Source organism: Chlorocebus sabaeus, chromosome 2 (genome assembly GCF_047675955.1).
Source record: "Chlorocebus sabaeus isolate Y175 chromosome 2, mChlSab1.0.hap1, whole genome shotgun sequence".
NCBI classification, from domain to species: Eukaryota; Metazoa; Chordata; class Mammalia; order Primates; family Cercopithecidae; genus Chlorocebus; species Chlorocebus sabaeus.
In genome coordinates this window covers 47,895,659-47,912,690 of record NC_132905.1, presented here as the reverse complement: position 1 = coordinate 47,912,690, position 17,032 = coordinate 47,895,659, and the positions used below count along the sequence as shown (strand labels likewise).

At 39.5% G+C, this 17,032-nt stretch overlaps 1 protein-coding gene across 1 annotated transcript in view; it reads left to right on the top strand.

The window, feature by feature from the left end:
* Positions 1-14,465: 14,465 nt before the first annotated feature.
* Positions 14,466-17,032, top strand: part of LOC103215442 (POTE ankyrin domain family member B-like) — a 31,462-nt gene continuing 28,895 nt past the window's right edge. Inside the window, 1 exon segment of the mRNA XM_073008365.1 lies at positions 14,466-15,041. Coding sequence (XP_072864466.1) covers positions 14,632-15,041 — 410 coding nt within the window. The 5' untranslated portion in view covers positions 14,466-14,631.

Here is a 17,032-nt window from a genome sequence, read left to right as displayed (position 1 = left end):
AATAAATTAGACTAACCCACAAGAAAGATGATCTAAAGAACAATGAATGTGAAAAATAAGGCAGGCATGTAGTGTGAATATTACAGATTTCAGCATGGTTTACCATAGAGAAGCTAGTTGATGATAAGCCACGCACAGATTACCTAAAGTACATGTAGTATAATTGATCATTCTGAATTTAACTAGTGTCAAGTTTGTTTTTCTTATCTATTGTGGCTCAACCAAGTAACCTATCATTTGATGGCTTTAAACCAGAACCATTTCATTTGCTTAAGATTCTATGGGTCAGGAATTTAGGGAGTGGGTGTCCTTGCCTGAGCATTTCCTCCATTCTTTGTCATATTTCATTACTCATTTGGCTGTACTCAACTGGGTTATCAGCTGGAGGTCAGGTTCAGTTCGAATACAGGGTCGACTGGTGAATGAATTCAGCCACCTCTCTGGTGTCTCAGTTTGAATGGCTAGAACAGCTCAGGGCTAGCTGGGCCCCTTGCTCTGTATGCCTCTCCAGTAGAAGATGGTTGAGAACTCCAAGAAAACTGAATTGCAAGCTGCAGGTAAGATGTGGCCTCAGGGGTTACATAGTGTCATTTCTGCTGCATTCTACTGGTCAAAGCCAGTCACTAGTAAGCCCAGATTCAAGAAGAGCTGGATAATAGAGTTTAAAGCTTGATGTGGGAGTGGAATGGGAGATATTATTGTAGTCATCTTTAGAAACATAGTCTAAATAAGTAGAATATTTTTTGTTTGCTACCAGAAAATGCCATATGTTTCCTAGAATTAGCATTAATAGTTATATTTGACCTTTTAAACATTAAATCCTGAAACACAGGAAATATCCTAGAATACTTCCTTATTAAATATATAAATTTGAAACCGTACTAAAAAATAGTTAAATAGGGCCAGGCGCTGTGGCTCATGCCTGTCATCCCACCACTTTGGAAGGCCGAGGTGGGCAGATCATGAGGTCAGGAGATTGAGACCATCCTGGCTCTAACACAGTGAACTAAACAATACAAAAAAATTAGCCGGGCATGGTGATGGGTGCCTGTAATCCCAGCTACTTGGGAGGCTGAGGCAGGAGAATGGTGTGAACCTGGGAGACGGAGCTTGCAGTGAGCCAAGATCGAGCCACTGCACTCCAGCCTGGGGGACAGAGCAAGACTCCATCTCAAAAAAAGAAAAAAAAAAAGTTAAATAAGAAGTCAGGGTCTACAACCCCATTGCCCTAAAGCAGTGCAGCAAGGCCTGTTTCAACAGGGAACACATGTCCACCATTACAAAGCCAAACCTCAGTGCACCTGGCCTCTCAAAGAAGTCTAAACTAGAATGAATGAGATACACTGTTAGGCGTGAGAATTTTCACCCATCACTTACGAATGGCTGTTACTTAGAAACAAACTACTGGCATCTCACCAGGCCATAATTGACCTTACCTCATTGCACCTGAGCACAGTGTTTTCAGGGAATTTCTGGGCAAGGATCACTGAAATCATAGTGGTACCAATTTCCTAAAGGGTCTAAATGAAGTAACTTCAACACCCACAGGGTGAAATGTATTTTTATCTAAGACTATTACAAATAATTGAACTAAAACAATGAACAGTAATAAAGTAAATAAAAGTGACTGTAACAAGATAATTTGATGTTCATTGACTTTAACATTCTCACTTCATTGGTTAAAACTGAAGCTTTGAGAAGTGGAAGAAACCATCAATTGTCAAGCCAAGATACTTGACCTGATTCCTTTTTACCTCTCACTGCATTATATTGACTCATACAACTTGTTTCTGTGTCTCTACATCTGGGATTGGCAAACTATGGCCTGTTTTGTAGAGTTGTCCTCTAAGGATTTTCATTTTTCTCATTTTTCAGTAGCTAAAAAAACTGAAAAGAAAAATATTTTGTGACATGTTTTGTGACATACAAAACTTAAATGTTAATATTTACAAATAAAGTTTTATGGGAACATTCTCACACTAATTTACGTATTTCTTGTGGCTGCTTTCAGACTACAAAGGCAGAGCTGAGCAGTTTGACACAGCTCTCTTTTGGTTCGTAAAGCCTAAAATATTTACTTACTGGTCATTTGGAGAAAAGTTTCCCTATCCCGCCTCTAGGCTCTTCTTTCTTTTGATCCATTATCTATTTGTTCTTTCCTTCCCTGCCCTTTATTTCTTTTCTCTGTTTTGCAATTTCTCTTTCTCTCTCGTTCCCTTTTTTCTTTCTTTCTTCATTTCTTACTTTTATTTCTCTCAGACTTTCCCTTTCTTATGGTAACAAGCTGCTCCCCAACTTTTCCCTTGACTTTTGCATACGTTTTTCTCCTATGCAGGGTTGTTTACATCTATTATACCCAAATGAAGACTTTGTCCATGATTTTTCAAAATGGCACTCAACCTCGAAGTAGACGTTTGTTTCCATATTATATATATGGAACAATTCAATCAGCAGTCCCTTCCACATTGGAAAATTCACCTGAATCAGAACCATGTGAAACTATGTCACATTAGCCAAAACAGAACAGTATTTGCTCTTGGGCTTTAAGAATGTGTATGGCACAGTTCTTCACCTTCCCCAGGTCTTTGCTGAATGTGCCCCTTTCAGCAATATCTTTCTTCGCTACTTTATTGAAAGGTGCCCAGTCCCCACTCTCTTTCTCCTTCCTTGTTTAAATTTCCTCCACTGTGCATATATCTGAAACATATAACTAATTTACTTATTTATTTTCTTTCTTCCCCACTAGAATGTGAGAGCTTGGCGAAGTTAGGTATTTGGATCCATTTTGCTAAATGTTATGACCCATTGCCTGGAAGCAAACAAGACCTCAGTATTTCCTTAATGAATAAAATAATTAATCTTTAGCTTATATGCAAATATAAGTCTTAATAAATTCTAAAAATACATTACTTGACTTAAGTCAAAACTAATAATTTTTAAATTTTAGAATGAAGCCATTTCTAAAACTGAAAAATAAAATTGTAAGAATTAAGCCCCAAAAGGCGCTATATCTTCTAACTAGACTTACATTTCCATTTCCTCAAGTAAAATAAAATAATACTGCACTATTTTACTGTATCTTAAAATATTTAGTGTGTTCAGGTGACAAGACAATCAAGGCTTCAGCATTTGCTCACTCATTTTAAATGTCAAGAAATAGCAAAAGAAGCCAGGCACAGTAGCTCAAGGTTGAAATGTCAGCACTTTTGGAGGCCGAGGCGGGTGGATAGCTTTGGCCTAGACCAGCCTGGGCAACATGGTCAAACTCTGTCTCTATAAAAAATATGTGTATTAGCTAGGCATGGTAGCGCACGTCTATAGTCGCAGCTACTCGGGAGGCTGAGGTGGGATGATCTGAGCCCAGTGAGGTCGAGGCTGCAGTGAGCCCTAATTGTGCTACTTACTGCATTCCAGCCTGGGTAACACAGCAAGACCTTGTCAGAAAGAGAGAGAAAGAGAGGAAGGAAGGGAGGGAGGGAGGGAGGGAGAGAGAGAGGGAAGGAGGAAAGGAAGGAAGGTAGGAATGAGTTGAGAAGAGAGATATGATCTCAAACTTATAGAAAAACTAAAAGTACAGTAAAAATCAGTTTTTTTTTTCTGATCTATGGCCCTAAGAATGTCTTTACAGCCAACATGTATTTCAGAGTCAGACATTGCATTTGGTTGTCTTACGTTGTTTCCTTCGGCCTGGGACAACCTATTGATTTTATCTAATTTCTTATCTTGATACCTTTGAAGTTTACAGACCAGTTATTTTGCACAATGTTCCTCTTTTGGGTGTGTCTTATGTATTTTTCATTTTCAAAATCATGTTATGTGCAGGAACATCATAGGAATGATGCTATTTTCTTTTCATTGCGTTCCATCAGGTGTCATCTGATTTCAATATTCCCCCTTGTTTCGAAAGATAAACTTTGCTCACTTGTTTAAGGTGACATCTGCCAGCTTCTCCTTTGCAAAATTACACATACTTTTTTTGTGATAGATAAGAGTTTGGGGAGGTGGTTATTGTGAAACTATGCAAGTATCTCATATTCATATTCCTTATCAAAGTTTAGTTCATTTATTTTATGTATCAGTATGGATTTTATAGATTACTAATACAGTCATTGAGCTATAATCTCTTGGTAACATTATTTGTTTTGATACCTAATGTGTTGTATATTTGTGCAGTGAGAGCCTTTCAGGTTGGCTTTTGTCCAGTTTTGATGTTTCCATAATCCTTTGAGCATGTCATTGCCTTTTGGCATAATAGGCTCTGCCAGGCTCATCTTGAATGTTCCCTATCCAAACCCTAGTATCATTTCTATCATTTCCATTGAGTTAGCACTGTTTCCAGTTTCTCTCAGCAAACAGATCTAGGTAATATGTGTGTATGTGGATATATACAAAATCCATGTTACCATGGCTTTTGTTTCCATGAGACTCTGCATGTCCAACAAATGTGTTACATAGTCTATATATATGTGTGTGTGTGTATATATATATATATGCAGAATTGCGGAATGGAGTATCAATGTCAGTGCCTATAAAGCTCATTGGCTTCTGCAAAGGCTCTCATTTTATAGACCATTTATGGCAGTATGTCCACTAAGTCAGCAGATTTTAAGACATGAATATCAGTGTCCCTATTCTCTTTTTTATATTTAAAGTAAATATAGATATACATGACCATTAGATAGATGATAGATTAGATAGATAGATAGATAGATAGATAGATAGATAGATAGATAGATAGAAAGAATTGAAAGAAATGGCCACTAGGATTTAAAAAATTTTTTTCCTGATAAATTTAACCTGCAACTATAGTATTTCATTTTCAGTAAAAATCCCACCTCAACTGTACAATTAAAACAACTTATTTTATATTTAATATAGAAAGAAAAAATAGTTGTTTTGGGGTTCTTCTTTGTTCTTATCCCTGTGCTACCATGACCAAATCTAATCTCTACCCTGCATCTCTAGCCCATCTCAGTTATAAGATTTAGATTCTCTCAGGGCCGGGCGTGGTGGCTCACGCCTGTAATCCCAGCACTTTGGGAGGCCGAGGTGGACGGATCATGGGGTCAGGAGATCGAGACCATCCTGGCTAGCATGATGAAACCCTGTCTGTACTAAAAATACAAAAAAAATTAGCCGGACGTCGTGGCGGGTGCCTGTAGTCCCAGCTACTTGGAAGACTGAGGCAGGAGAATTGCTTGAACCCGGGAGGCGGAGGTTGCAGTGAGCCGAGATCGTGCCACTGCACTCCAACCTGGGCGACAGAGCCAGACTCCATCTCAAAAAAAAAGTTAGATTCTCTCATTCCAGTAACTTGTAACAAAAGTGAGATGAAGAGGCTATAAATGGTTAATTCTGCAAGGTAATGCTTGGACATTGTTGCCTTACAGTTTAAAGAGCAGCTTTGGTCATTTTCCTTGTGATGAAACTTCCTTCATATGAGAAAAATGGCATTCGATCCACTGTTCTAGAAAAGTATGTGACGGCATGTCTTGGGATTGTCCATTCACTTATCAAAGAGAAATTTTAAACATTCCAGCAAAGGAGAGACGAAAGCATGAAAAGTCTTCATATTTAGCTCTTTTTAACAAGAATTAGGGAACATTAAGATTTTGGCTGAAAATATTCAAAATCATTACATCGTTTTTAAAAAACTTATTTTATTTTACATTTTATAAAATTATTGGCAATTCACTTTTTAACCGTAAACGGTAGATGAGTCTTTAGAATTTGAATTTGCCTGATGAGGTCATGTCTTTTTTTTTTTTTTTTTTAGATGGGGTCTTGCTCTGTCACCCAGGCTGGAGTGCAGTGACACAGTCTCAGCAAGCTCCACCTCCAGGGTTCAATCCATTCTCCCACCTCAGCCTCCCTAGTAGCTGGGACTAGAGGCACCCGCCACCACACCCAGATCTTTTTTTTTTTTTTTTGTATTTTTAGTAGAGTCGGGTTTCACCGTGATAGCCAGGATGGTCTCGATCTCCTGACCTCTTGATCTGCCCACCTCGGCCTCCCAAATTGCTGGGATTACAGGCATGAGCCATTGCACCTGGCTGAGGTCATGTCTGTAAAAAGGTAGTATAACTCTTATTTCTAGCCGGTCTTGCAACTAAAGGCGGCGTGTACAGAATAGCTCTATTCCTCTATATCATGTTTGGACAAACCATCTTCCCACTGATTTAAGCACACCTTCAGAATGAAACATAATTTCTTATCTGAGGAATTCCAGATTCCAAATGGAAGAGGCAAGCTTATATTAAATAATTTAGCAAAGCAGACTGTGCTTGGCAATAATAAAATAATCCAACATATAAAAAATAAGGAAAGAAGGAAATACCTGCTTCATAGTTGTAATAAATTAGAACTTTACCATGCAGAATAGGTAGAGAGGCATTCCTCAAAAGATTAAGAGAGGTATAATGTAAATGTGAATTATAGCGGTTTTCTTAGGCAGAGAATCATGCTTTAAGATAATGAAGGTGATGCTGGTATTCGGGTTCCTTTGGAGAAGGCAACAATAAAAGTAGAGTTATCATTCATGAGATCGAAGAAGCCCAAGAAAAGGTACTAAGAGCCCGAGCCACAGCAGGCTCAGGCTCTTTTCCTAAATAAAAAGAAATGAATAGCTAAATGTGACAAATGTCAAGGTATCTTTCAGGAAAGTTACACTTCCTCTGAACCCCAACAGAAATCAAAAACAGTCACCCTACCGCACTCCTTGCCTCTCTTCCAAGGATACAGCTATGTATTGTTTTTTAAAAGGTAAAGGGAATGTATCACTTGACCATGTCTCTGTCCAAGGTGAATTTCTCCAAAACCACAACTTTGGGGTACTTGGAAGGGATATAGTTTAAACCCCACTGAATTTGATTTCTCACCCTCACAGACACCTTTATTTTTTTTCCCTATATTTGTTTGTTTCTGTTTCCTTAATATATTCCAGGAAATATATTTATGGGCTGTCCTACAGGAGAAATGATGGTGAATGGAAAAGTGTGAAGAACCTTCTATTCTCCCAAGAGTATAGGGCCAAGAGGGTGCAACTGCACCCAAAATATCAGTATGGAATGGTGATATAACTGATACTATAAAGTAACACATTGTCTTACAGAATTCTCATTCTTGGGCTAAAAGATTACCTTCTTCATCAAACTTACCTGACTGCATGTTTGATATTGTTTGAGTAAAATATAATACTCTTTTATTTCCCAAATGTACACACACACACACACATACACATACACATAATATATTATGTTTTGGGAAATATATGTGCTATAGTATCTATATTCACTTCTAAAATGTATACTTAATTAAAATGACAAAAAATAAATTTGCTGAAAAGAGCTGGTAAAATGATCAGCTGTATTCATTCACATAACTATTATTTAGTCTTAGTAATGAAAATAGAAAAAAAAAAAAAAAACAGCTGACTGCAATGGCTCACACCTGTAATCCCAGCACTCTGGGAGACCAAGGTGGGTGGATCACTTGAGGTTGGGAGTTCGAGCCCAGCCTGGCCAACATGGTGAAACCTCATCTCTACCAAAAATACAAAAATTAGCTGGGCATGGTGGCCTGCACCTGTAACCTCAGCTGCTTAAGAAGCTGAGGGAAGAGAATTGCTTGAACCTGGGAGGCGGAGGTTGCAGTAAACTGAGATTGTGCTACTGCACTCCAGCCTGGGTGACAGAGTGAGACTCCACCTCAGACCAAACAAAAAAAATGAAAATAGAAAAAACCAACAAACACTAAAAACTAAGAAAATAGTGTGTTCATTTTGGAATCTAATTCAAAATTCATCATAATGAATTTTAATAGACCACCAAAGGCATGCATTAAAGTTCACTGAATATTATTCAATGTTTGAGAATTACAGACAACGCACATACTTTGTAGCAATGTTTGATTTGTTTTGCATCTATATATTTGCATTTATTTAAAATAGAAAACGTCAAAATACATTTTTTTTTGTTATTTGGAAAAACCATTGAGTAATTGTCCAAATATAGTTCTCTATTTTCTAATTTTTGATTAAAAATGCTTCTTATTTAAAAAAATAATGTATTTTAAAATAACTGACATTTAATGTTTTTACATTTTTTTAAAGTGTTAATGCACATCTATGTAATTTCTAGATGCTGTGAGGGAATCGTCAATGTATTTGGAAGCCAGATGCCAAAGATGTTCAGTTATTATCAGTATATCTATGCATAAAGGATTGAAAAGGATATTTCATGACATACTTTATCTAAATGTTCATTCCTTTGGAACACTGTTTTCCACAGATAGCAACAAGAGTTGGAACAAAATAAAATAGCAATATGATATGCATTTTCTATTTCTGCACTTTTCCACTTCTGGAAATAGTCATGGAATCATTTTGTGACAGATTAATATCATCCATGATCCTAAGTCGCTGAGAATAAGTGTTAGATTCTTTGGGTTAAATTGCCATAAGGACTAAATTTATTTTTTTAACCAATTCCCTGAAGAATCAACTGATTTTTAGTTTTACAGCATATGTATCATCTCTTCATCATTTTGCCTTAATTCTAGTTCTTTTTATTCTTCAATAGTGAGGATGAGAAAATCTGGATGCATATGGCTACGGTTGATTTGAAAAGTAGTTTTTAAACATTCAGAAGTTTTTCAAAACCGAAAACATATTTGCCAAGTGATCTTTTCCCCCTACATTTTCAATTCATGTGCAACTTAAAAGAAACTTAGACCATATTCTAGTTCAGATTCACTTTATATTATAATCATGAAAATTATATTTAGTAGCTTTTGACACACAAGAAGTGTTTAAATTAAGCTTCTCTAAATGTTACATTTTTCAAAATATACACTGTTTTCTATCTACCCTCAACCACTCCTCACTACTCTTCAAGAAAATATCAGATTTAATTCAGGAGATGTAAGTTGGATGTTTTCAGTCCGTCGACAATGATTAAGTAATTTAAAAAGCATTTTTTTTTCACTTCTTCTCTAGTTTTTGTTTGTTTGTTTAAATATCTCTGTGCAAGTTCTGAACAGTTTTATTTATATCAGGATCAATAATCTGATGGATGAAATAAATTGTTGCATTTGTTGCAATAAATGAGTTTATGCTTCCTTTCCAGAACATTAAGGACATGAACATTTAAGAACGTTTTAATGTTTCACTATAAATGATACTTGAGCCTTGTATTAGAATAAATAAGGTAAACTTATATAAAGAAAAAATAAAAATCTTCTTCTCATCTTCTGCATTTGCAATCCCACCAACACTTAAGTAATCAATGTTAGTGGTTTTCTGTCCATTCCGCCAAACCTCTAATGGATGGAATTTATGTAGTGTTATTCTTTGTCAGGTACAACTACACATGAGTAAACTAGGTGTGATTTGGAACTCAAGATTAGGATTTTTAACTAGTAGTGAAATGGGAGGGGAAAAGCAAAAGTAAAATACACATCAACTAATGGCAGAATGGGGTACAGAAGGGAGTCATCTGTATATATGACATCCGATGGCCCAACCACTCAGCTACCCCATCCACACATGAAATAATAGACAAGTGCATTGAAAATGGTAAGTGTGATGGAAAGGTCACCACGTGATTGCTACTATTATATTGTTTTATTATTTTGTTCTCCTGATATATAGCTCAAATGTATACTACAGGTTGTTCATATCCCTTAACAAAATATCCACTAATTTACAAATTTGTTAAAATTCTAACTTACTACAATGCCCTAAAAACAATAGTTCAGCCCATCTGTGGTGATGACTGTTCCAAAAGATCTTTCTGATTTGAATAACTAATATTGTTTTTCAATGTTACTATTAGGTTGGTGCAAAAACAATTGTGATTTTTGCCATTAATCACAACTACTTTTGCACCAACCTAATAGTAATTTAACATTCTGTATCTAACATTTGTGGACATTGTTCGAATATGTAGTATTCTGGGGAGAAGTTGGTGGAAGAGGTATGTATTGCTTTGTGAAAGACAGTATACTTTTCTTATGCTCAGACAGCAAAGATGCTTCAACACTTCTGTAAGCTTCTCTTATTGGACATTGTTTCATTTTACCATCTGCGGAAAGCAGGGCAAATAGTTTACAATTTTATACTGGTTATCAACTGCAGCATAACAAACCACCCCACAACTCAGAAAAATAATCATTTATCCTTGCAGCTCAAGTATCTGGAAATATCTAAGACCAAGTTGATCTAGGTTGAACCTAGTTGGGCTTGACTGAACTTGTGCTTCTGCAGTTTACTGACTGGAGGGAGCTCTATTCTTTACTGACTTGCACTGGGCAAATTATCTAATGAGGATCTGCACCACATTTCTTTCATCTTCCTAGAACCAAGAGACTAGCTGAGATATGTTTGTCTCATGGTAGTGGAAGAGGCACAAATCAAGTTTAATTATGCAAACTCCATTTAAGCCTTTGCTTGTGTAATGCCTGCTGAAGTTCCACTGGTCAAAGCAAGCCCCAGGAGTAAACCTAGGTCACCAAGACATAGTAGAAGGACACTACACATGGAGTGGATTCAGAGAAGTGTGAACATTTTAGTCAGATGTGTGATCTCCCAAAGACTGGCACAAAGGTGGGTGTCAGTAAAAGCCCAGCTTAATTCCAGCTACATGATGTTGAGTTCAGTTTTTCAGCTGTAAAGAAGAGAAGATGATGCCTACCACAGAAGGTCATTTGTGCGATGACAAGGATTAAATAAGAATATGAGAAATGTGTGAAGTGCCTAATACAAAGTTAATCGGTAAATGTTCTATAGTTTTCATAGAATCTTGGGCTTGAAAACAGATTAATTCTAAGCTTTTTAATATTATTCTTCATGATTGCATAGTTTAGTGGGTCTATCAGCATGTATAAGCAAATGCTAATCAGAGCCAGCCAAGATTGTGTCTTTTGGATACCAGGAAAGAAAGAGTTACAGTGGCTCTTAGAGAAGAATTGATATGGAGTAAAATACTAAATTTTAGTTTGCTATCCAAACTAAAATTGGCTCATGCCTGTAATCCCAGCATTTTGGGAGGCCAAGGCGGGTGGATCACCTGAAGTCAGGAGTTGACCAGCCTGGCCAACATGGCAAAACCTCGTCTCTACTAAAAATACTAGAATTAGCCAGGTGTTGTGGTGCATGCCTGTAATCCCAGCTACTTGGTAGGCTGAGGCAGGAGAATCACTTGAGCCCAGGAGGCAAAAGTTGCAGTGAGCTGAGATTGCACCATTGCACTGGAGCCTAGACAAAAGAGTGAGACTCTGCCCCCCCCCGCCCCCCAAAACAGCCCCTAGCAGCAGAATAAGAATACAGCAGAACATTTAGGTACACACAGAACATAAACTGAGATGGACTGTATCCTGGACTTTAACAAACATTAAGCATTTTAAAAGAACTGAAATCATATAGAATGTATCCTCTAGCCAAAATGGCATCAAATTAAAAATAAAAAAGTAAGATAACAGCACAAGTTTAAATACTTGAAAAATAAACAGCACACTTTTTTAGTTCCTTTTTTTTTACATTTTATTTTAAGTTCTGGGGTACATGTGCAGGATGTGCAGGTTTGTTACACAGGTAAATTTGTGCCATGGTGGTTTGCCCTACCTATCAACCCATCACCTTGGTATTAAGCCCAGCATGCATTAGCTATTTTTCCTGATGCTCTCCCTCTCCCGCCCCCATCCATGGGCCCCAGTTTGTGTTGTTTCCTTCCCTGTGTCCATGTGTTCTCATTGTTCAACTCCTACTTATAAGTGAGAACATTTGATATTTGGCTTTCTGTTCGTATGTTAGTTTCCTGAGGATAATGACTTCCTGTTCCATCCATGTCCCTGCAGTGAACATGATCTCATTCCTTTCTGTGGCTGCATAGTATTCCATGTTGTATGGCTACTGCATTTTCTTTATCCAGTCTATCACTGATGGACATTTGGGTTGATTCCATGTCTTTGCTATTGTGAATAGTGCTAAACAGCGAGCACACTTCTAAGGAGAACATCTCAAGGGGAACAAATATATTAAACTGAATAAAAATAAAAATACAATATATCAAACTTGATTTAACACAGTTAATGTCAGTGCTGAGAGGAAAATGTATTTCACGAAATCTGTATAATAGAAAAGTAGAAATTTCTCAAATAAAAATTCAAGCTATCACACCAAGAAAGTAGAAAATAGTAGCAAAATATAACCAAAACAAATATAAGAAAGAATATAAGAAGGATAAGAGCAGAAATAAATGAAACAGCCAAAAGAAAACAACAAAGAAAAGCAAGGAAATAAAGCTGGTTCTTTGACAATATCTATAAAATTGACAAACCTTTTCTAATAATGATAAAAAAAGGATGCCATAAATTACCAATGTCATGAATGAAATGGGCTATCCTTACAGACCTTGAGGACATGAAAATGATAATAAAGGAATGTCATGAACAACTCCACTAACATACATTTGACAACTTGGAGAAAATGGGCCAATTTCATGAAAAACAAACTACCACAAAACCCACCCAATTTGAAATAGATAATTTAATAGCCCTAAAACTTGAGGACATTTAATTTCTAATTTTAAAGACTCCTGAAGGAGAAAGCTCCAGGACAAAATGGTTTTACTAAAGAATTTTACTTGCTGCTTAAAGAATTGACAACAATACACACAATCTTTTCTGAAAATAGAGAATCTTTCCCAATTCATTTTTAGGAAACTAACATTACTCTGATATCAAAATAGACAGTATAAAAAAGTATAGACAGTGTAGTCTGGTAATTCTCTTGAACATAGATACACTAAGTCTTAACAACATTAGCAGTAGAACTCAGCAATATACACCAAGAATTACACAGCATGCCCCAGTGAAGTTTACTCCAGTAACTGCACACCTAGGCATTCATCCCGCTGAAATAAAAACTTTTTTTTAAATTGGCTTCCCGTCTGCTTTTGTTAGCAAGAGCAAGTCGGTGTCCCAGGGTTAGAACCAACTTTCTCTCTCTCTCTCTTTTTTTGTCACCCAGGCTGGAGTGTCAGTGATTCGATCTCGGCTCACTGCAACCTCCACCTCCTGGGTTCACACCATTCTCATGCCTCAGCCTCCCCATTAGGTGGGATTACAGGCGCCTGCCACCATGCCCGGTAACTTTTCATATTTTTAGTAGAGATGAGGTTTCACCTTGTTAGCCAGGATGGTCTTCATCTCCCGACCTCATGATCCGCCCACCTCCACGTCCCAAAGTGCTGGGATTACAGGCGTGAGCCACCTGGCCCAGCCAGAATCCATTTTTCCTCCCACACCAAAGCACCTGCGGTATGGGTGAAGCAGCCTGAAGCCTGGCTTCATAAGCCTGCACAGCAGGAGGGTCCCAGTAGGAGGGTTGAGGTGCCACTGCCTGGGTCCAGCTCAGAGGCTGCCAGGGAGGCCCGAGTGTGGCTCCCTGGTGCTGGCAGTGTCCTGTTCCCAGGATCTGCACATGGGGGTGCCTTCCTGCATCTCCCAATCAGCAGTAGGTGCTCCTCCAAGCCCCCTCTTGCAGGCCTGGAGACAGTGGTCTGAACCTCAACCCTACTGCATGCCAGTGAAGTGAAGCACCCCAAGCCAGAAGCCCCACAGCTGTTGGCCCTGGCCTGGACACCAGGCAGGGTGCACCAGAGCAGGAGCTAGCCGTCCAGCCCTGATTCTGTGACCCTGAGTGCCCCGTCGCTGATGGCCCTGTGTTCTGGGACCAAGGAGGAGCAGGTGTGGAAGGCACCTCAGTCAGGCCCTGTCCTCCGTGGGCTTCTTGTGCTTGGAGATTTTGAGGCGATTTGCATCCATCTCTGCCAACCCGAGCTCTGAGCTGCAACCGGGGCCACCAGCAACAGCACCACCACTAGCCTCTTGGGGGCTTTCTCCCAGAGGAGGCTGTCAGCATCCTCAAGTTCCAGGCGCATTAGCCCGAGTCCTGCTTCAAGAGGCTTTTTCCCACCGGAGGCCTCTCCTCAACGCCCTGAAATCTGGCCAACTCCCATGAAGTTTGCCAGTAATGCAAGGCTGTCACTGACATTTGTGGCGCCAAGACTTGTGCAGGCGGGTTGCACACATCAGCCACTGTCTGCGCCACGTTCAATGACGCCGCCTGAGGCGCGCACGCGGCATGCCGCATGCGCACGCGCACGCCGCACGTGCATCAGGGCTTGGCTTGCCTATAACCAGCTAGGCTTGGCTTTGCGTTCCTAGCTTAGCTTGGCGTTCCTCGCTTGGCTCGGCGTTAGTCGCTTTGCTTAGTGTTTCTAGCTTGAATTGACGTTTCCTCCCTCGCGTTCCTTTGCTGGGCTTGACCTTTTCTTTGCTGGGTTTGGCATTCCCTTGGCTGGGTTGGGTGTTTCCTTTGGGGGGGGGGTTGGCCCTTCCTGGGGTGGGAGTGGGGTCACCCCGGGTGGGCGTGGGTTTTCCCCTGGTGGGTGTGGGTTTTTCCTGGTTGGGGTGGGCTGGGCTCCCCTGCTGGGGCTGGCAGGTTTTGGCTGGGATTGACCTTTCTCTTCAAACAGATCGGAAACCCAGAGTTTCCTGCTAGTTGGTGAAACTGGTTAGTAGACCGCGATCTGCTCGCTACTACCGGCCTTCCCTGGCTGTTCAAAGCAGATGGTGGCTGAGGTTTCTTCAATACCCGCTGCCTCCACTGTGAAGAAGCCATTTGGTCTCAGGAGCAAGATGGGCAAGTGGTGCTGCCACTGCTTCCCCTGCTGCAGGGGGAGCGGCAAGAGCAATGTGGGCACTTCTGGAGACCAGGACGACTCCGCTGTGAAGATGCTCAGGAGGGAGATGGGCAAATGGTGCTGCCACTGCTTCCCCTGCTGCAGGGGAAGCGGCAAGAGCAACGTGGGCGTTTGGGAAGACTAGGACGACAGCGCCTTCATGCAACCCAGGTACCACATCCATGGAGAAGATCTGGACAAGCTCCACAGAGCTGCCTGATGGGGTAAAGTCCGCAGAAAGGATCTCATGGTCATGCTCAGGGACACTGACGTGAACAAGACAGACAAGCAAAAGAGGTAACCGGGCCTGGACTGGGAGGAGGCGGGACATGGGGGGATGATGGGAACATACCCTCCTGGTGTGGGGATCGGGGGCCAGGCTTTCTCTTCCTCCGCAGGCCCCACACCACCCTGGGTGTGGAAACCTCAGAGAGGTCAGGGCACAGGCCCTTTATGAACAGCAGCACAGAAACAAAACTTTAGCTGATTTCCTATCTGATTATAATTTCCCTTATAGAATTATAGAATTTCCCTAATAGACTGTTTTAAAGTGACTTAACTCGCAAAATTAAGTCGATGCAGCAGATTATTTTTAATGTACACATTTTAAAACAATGTTCTATACATTATAGAAAGGTGTATTTGAGAACTAAGTCCCATAATATATCCACTTCTGGGCTAAATATTTTTCAAATAAAATCCAATGTGGATTTTATATCGATGTACCCTATGTAAATATGTTCTTTACTGAGGAACCTTACAAGGAAACTGAAATGGGAAATATGGTTCATGCCCTTGAATAGGAAGATTCGTTTTTCTTAAGATGTGAGCTTTTTCTGTGTTTATCACTTTTACATAAATCAAATAAAAATAGGAAAGTTTTAGCGTTTTTAAATTGCACATGCTGCATTTTATGGTGATAAATTAATTTTTTGTAACAATGGAAAAAGACTTGCTTTTCCAGATATCAAAATGTGTATGTGCTATTTCCACAAATTGTTCACTAACAACTGAAAAAACATCAATGAATAGTACAGAGTAGGAAATCCAGAAATACCCAAATATATGTAAGAATTTAGCACTTGTTCATGGTGATGTTTCATATTGGTAAAACAAGATGAATTATTCATAAATGAAATGGATGCTGTTTGGAGAAAACTAGCTGGATTTTTATATCACAAAAATAAATTCCTGGAATATAGATTAAAAATTTTAAATATACAAAAGGAGAAAAGTACCAGAAGAAAACACAAATGCTTATTTATATATGCAAATTGTTTATTTATTTATTTATCTCAGACAGACTCTCACTCTGTTGCCCAGGCAGGAGTGCAGTGGCACAATATCGGCTCACAACAACCTCTGCCTCCCGGGTTCAAGCAATTCTCTGCCTCAGCTGGGATTACAGGCACCCGCCACCACACCCAGCTAAATTTTTGTATTTTTAATAGAGACGGGATTTCACCATCTTGACCAGGCTGGTCTTGAACTCCTGTCCTTGTGATCCACCCATCTTGGCCTCCCAAAATACTGAGATTACAGGCATGAGCCACTGAACCCGGCATATATATGCAGATATAATAAAATAAGCTCAATTTAAACTTGGGCAATGTACTTTTTTGCATATCTACCAGTGACCTGTGCACATAGGAAAATGTAGTGTTCCTGGTAAGAGAAGGAATTTTAGAAGAGGAATGAAGTACTGGTTTCTATTTAATTTAGAAGAGCAATGAAAGGCCAGTTGCGGTGGCTCACGCCTGTAATCCCAGCAGTTTGGGAGGCCAAGGTAGGTGGATCATGAGGTCAGGAGTTTGAGATAAGCCCAGCCAGCATGGTGAAACCCCATTTCTACTAAAAATACAAAAAGTTAGCTGGGCATGGTGGCATGTACATGTAATCCCCGCTACTCAGGAGGCTGAGGCAGGAGAGTTGCTTGAACCAGGGAGGCGGAGGTTGCAGTGAGCTGAGACTGCACCACTACACTCCAGCCTGGGTGATGGGGTGACACTCCATCTCAAATAAATAAATAAAAAGGAATGAAATACTGTTTTCTATCCACAAAGTTTGTGAGAGTGAGAAACAGTGGTACTTACATAGTTGCTGAAAGTTTAAGTTGCTGCAACTTTTCAAATAGACACTTTGATGGTAAGAACAACATTTTTAAAATGTGTATGCCTTTTACCCATCAATTCCATTATACTGAAATATCTATATGAAACAGACACATCTGTTTTTCTTAGTATTGCTTAAAATAGCAGTGTATTGAGAAGAACTCATGTAAAGATTTT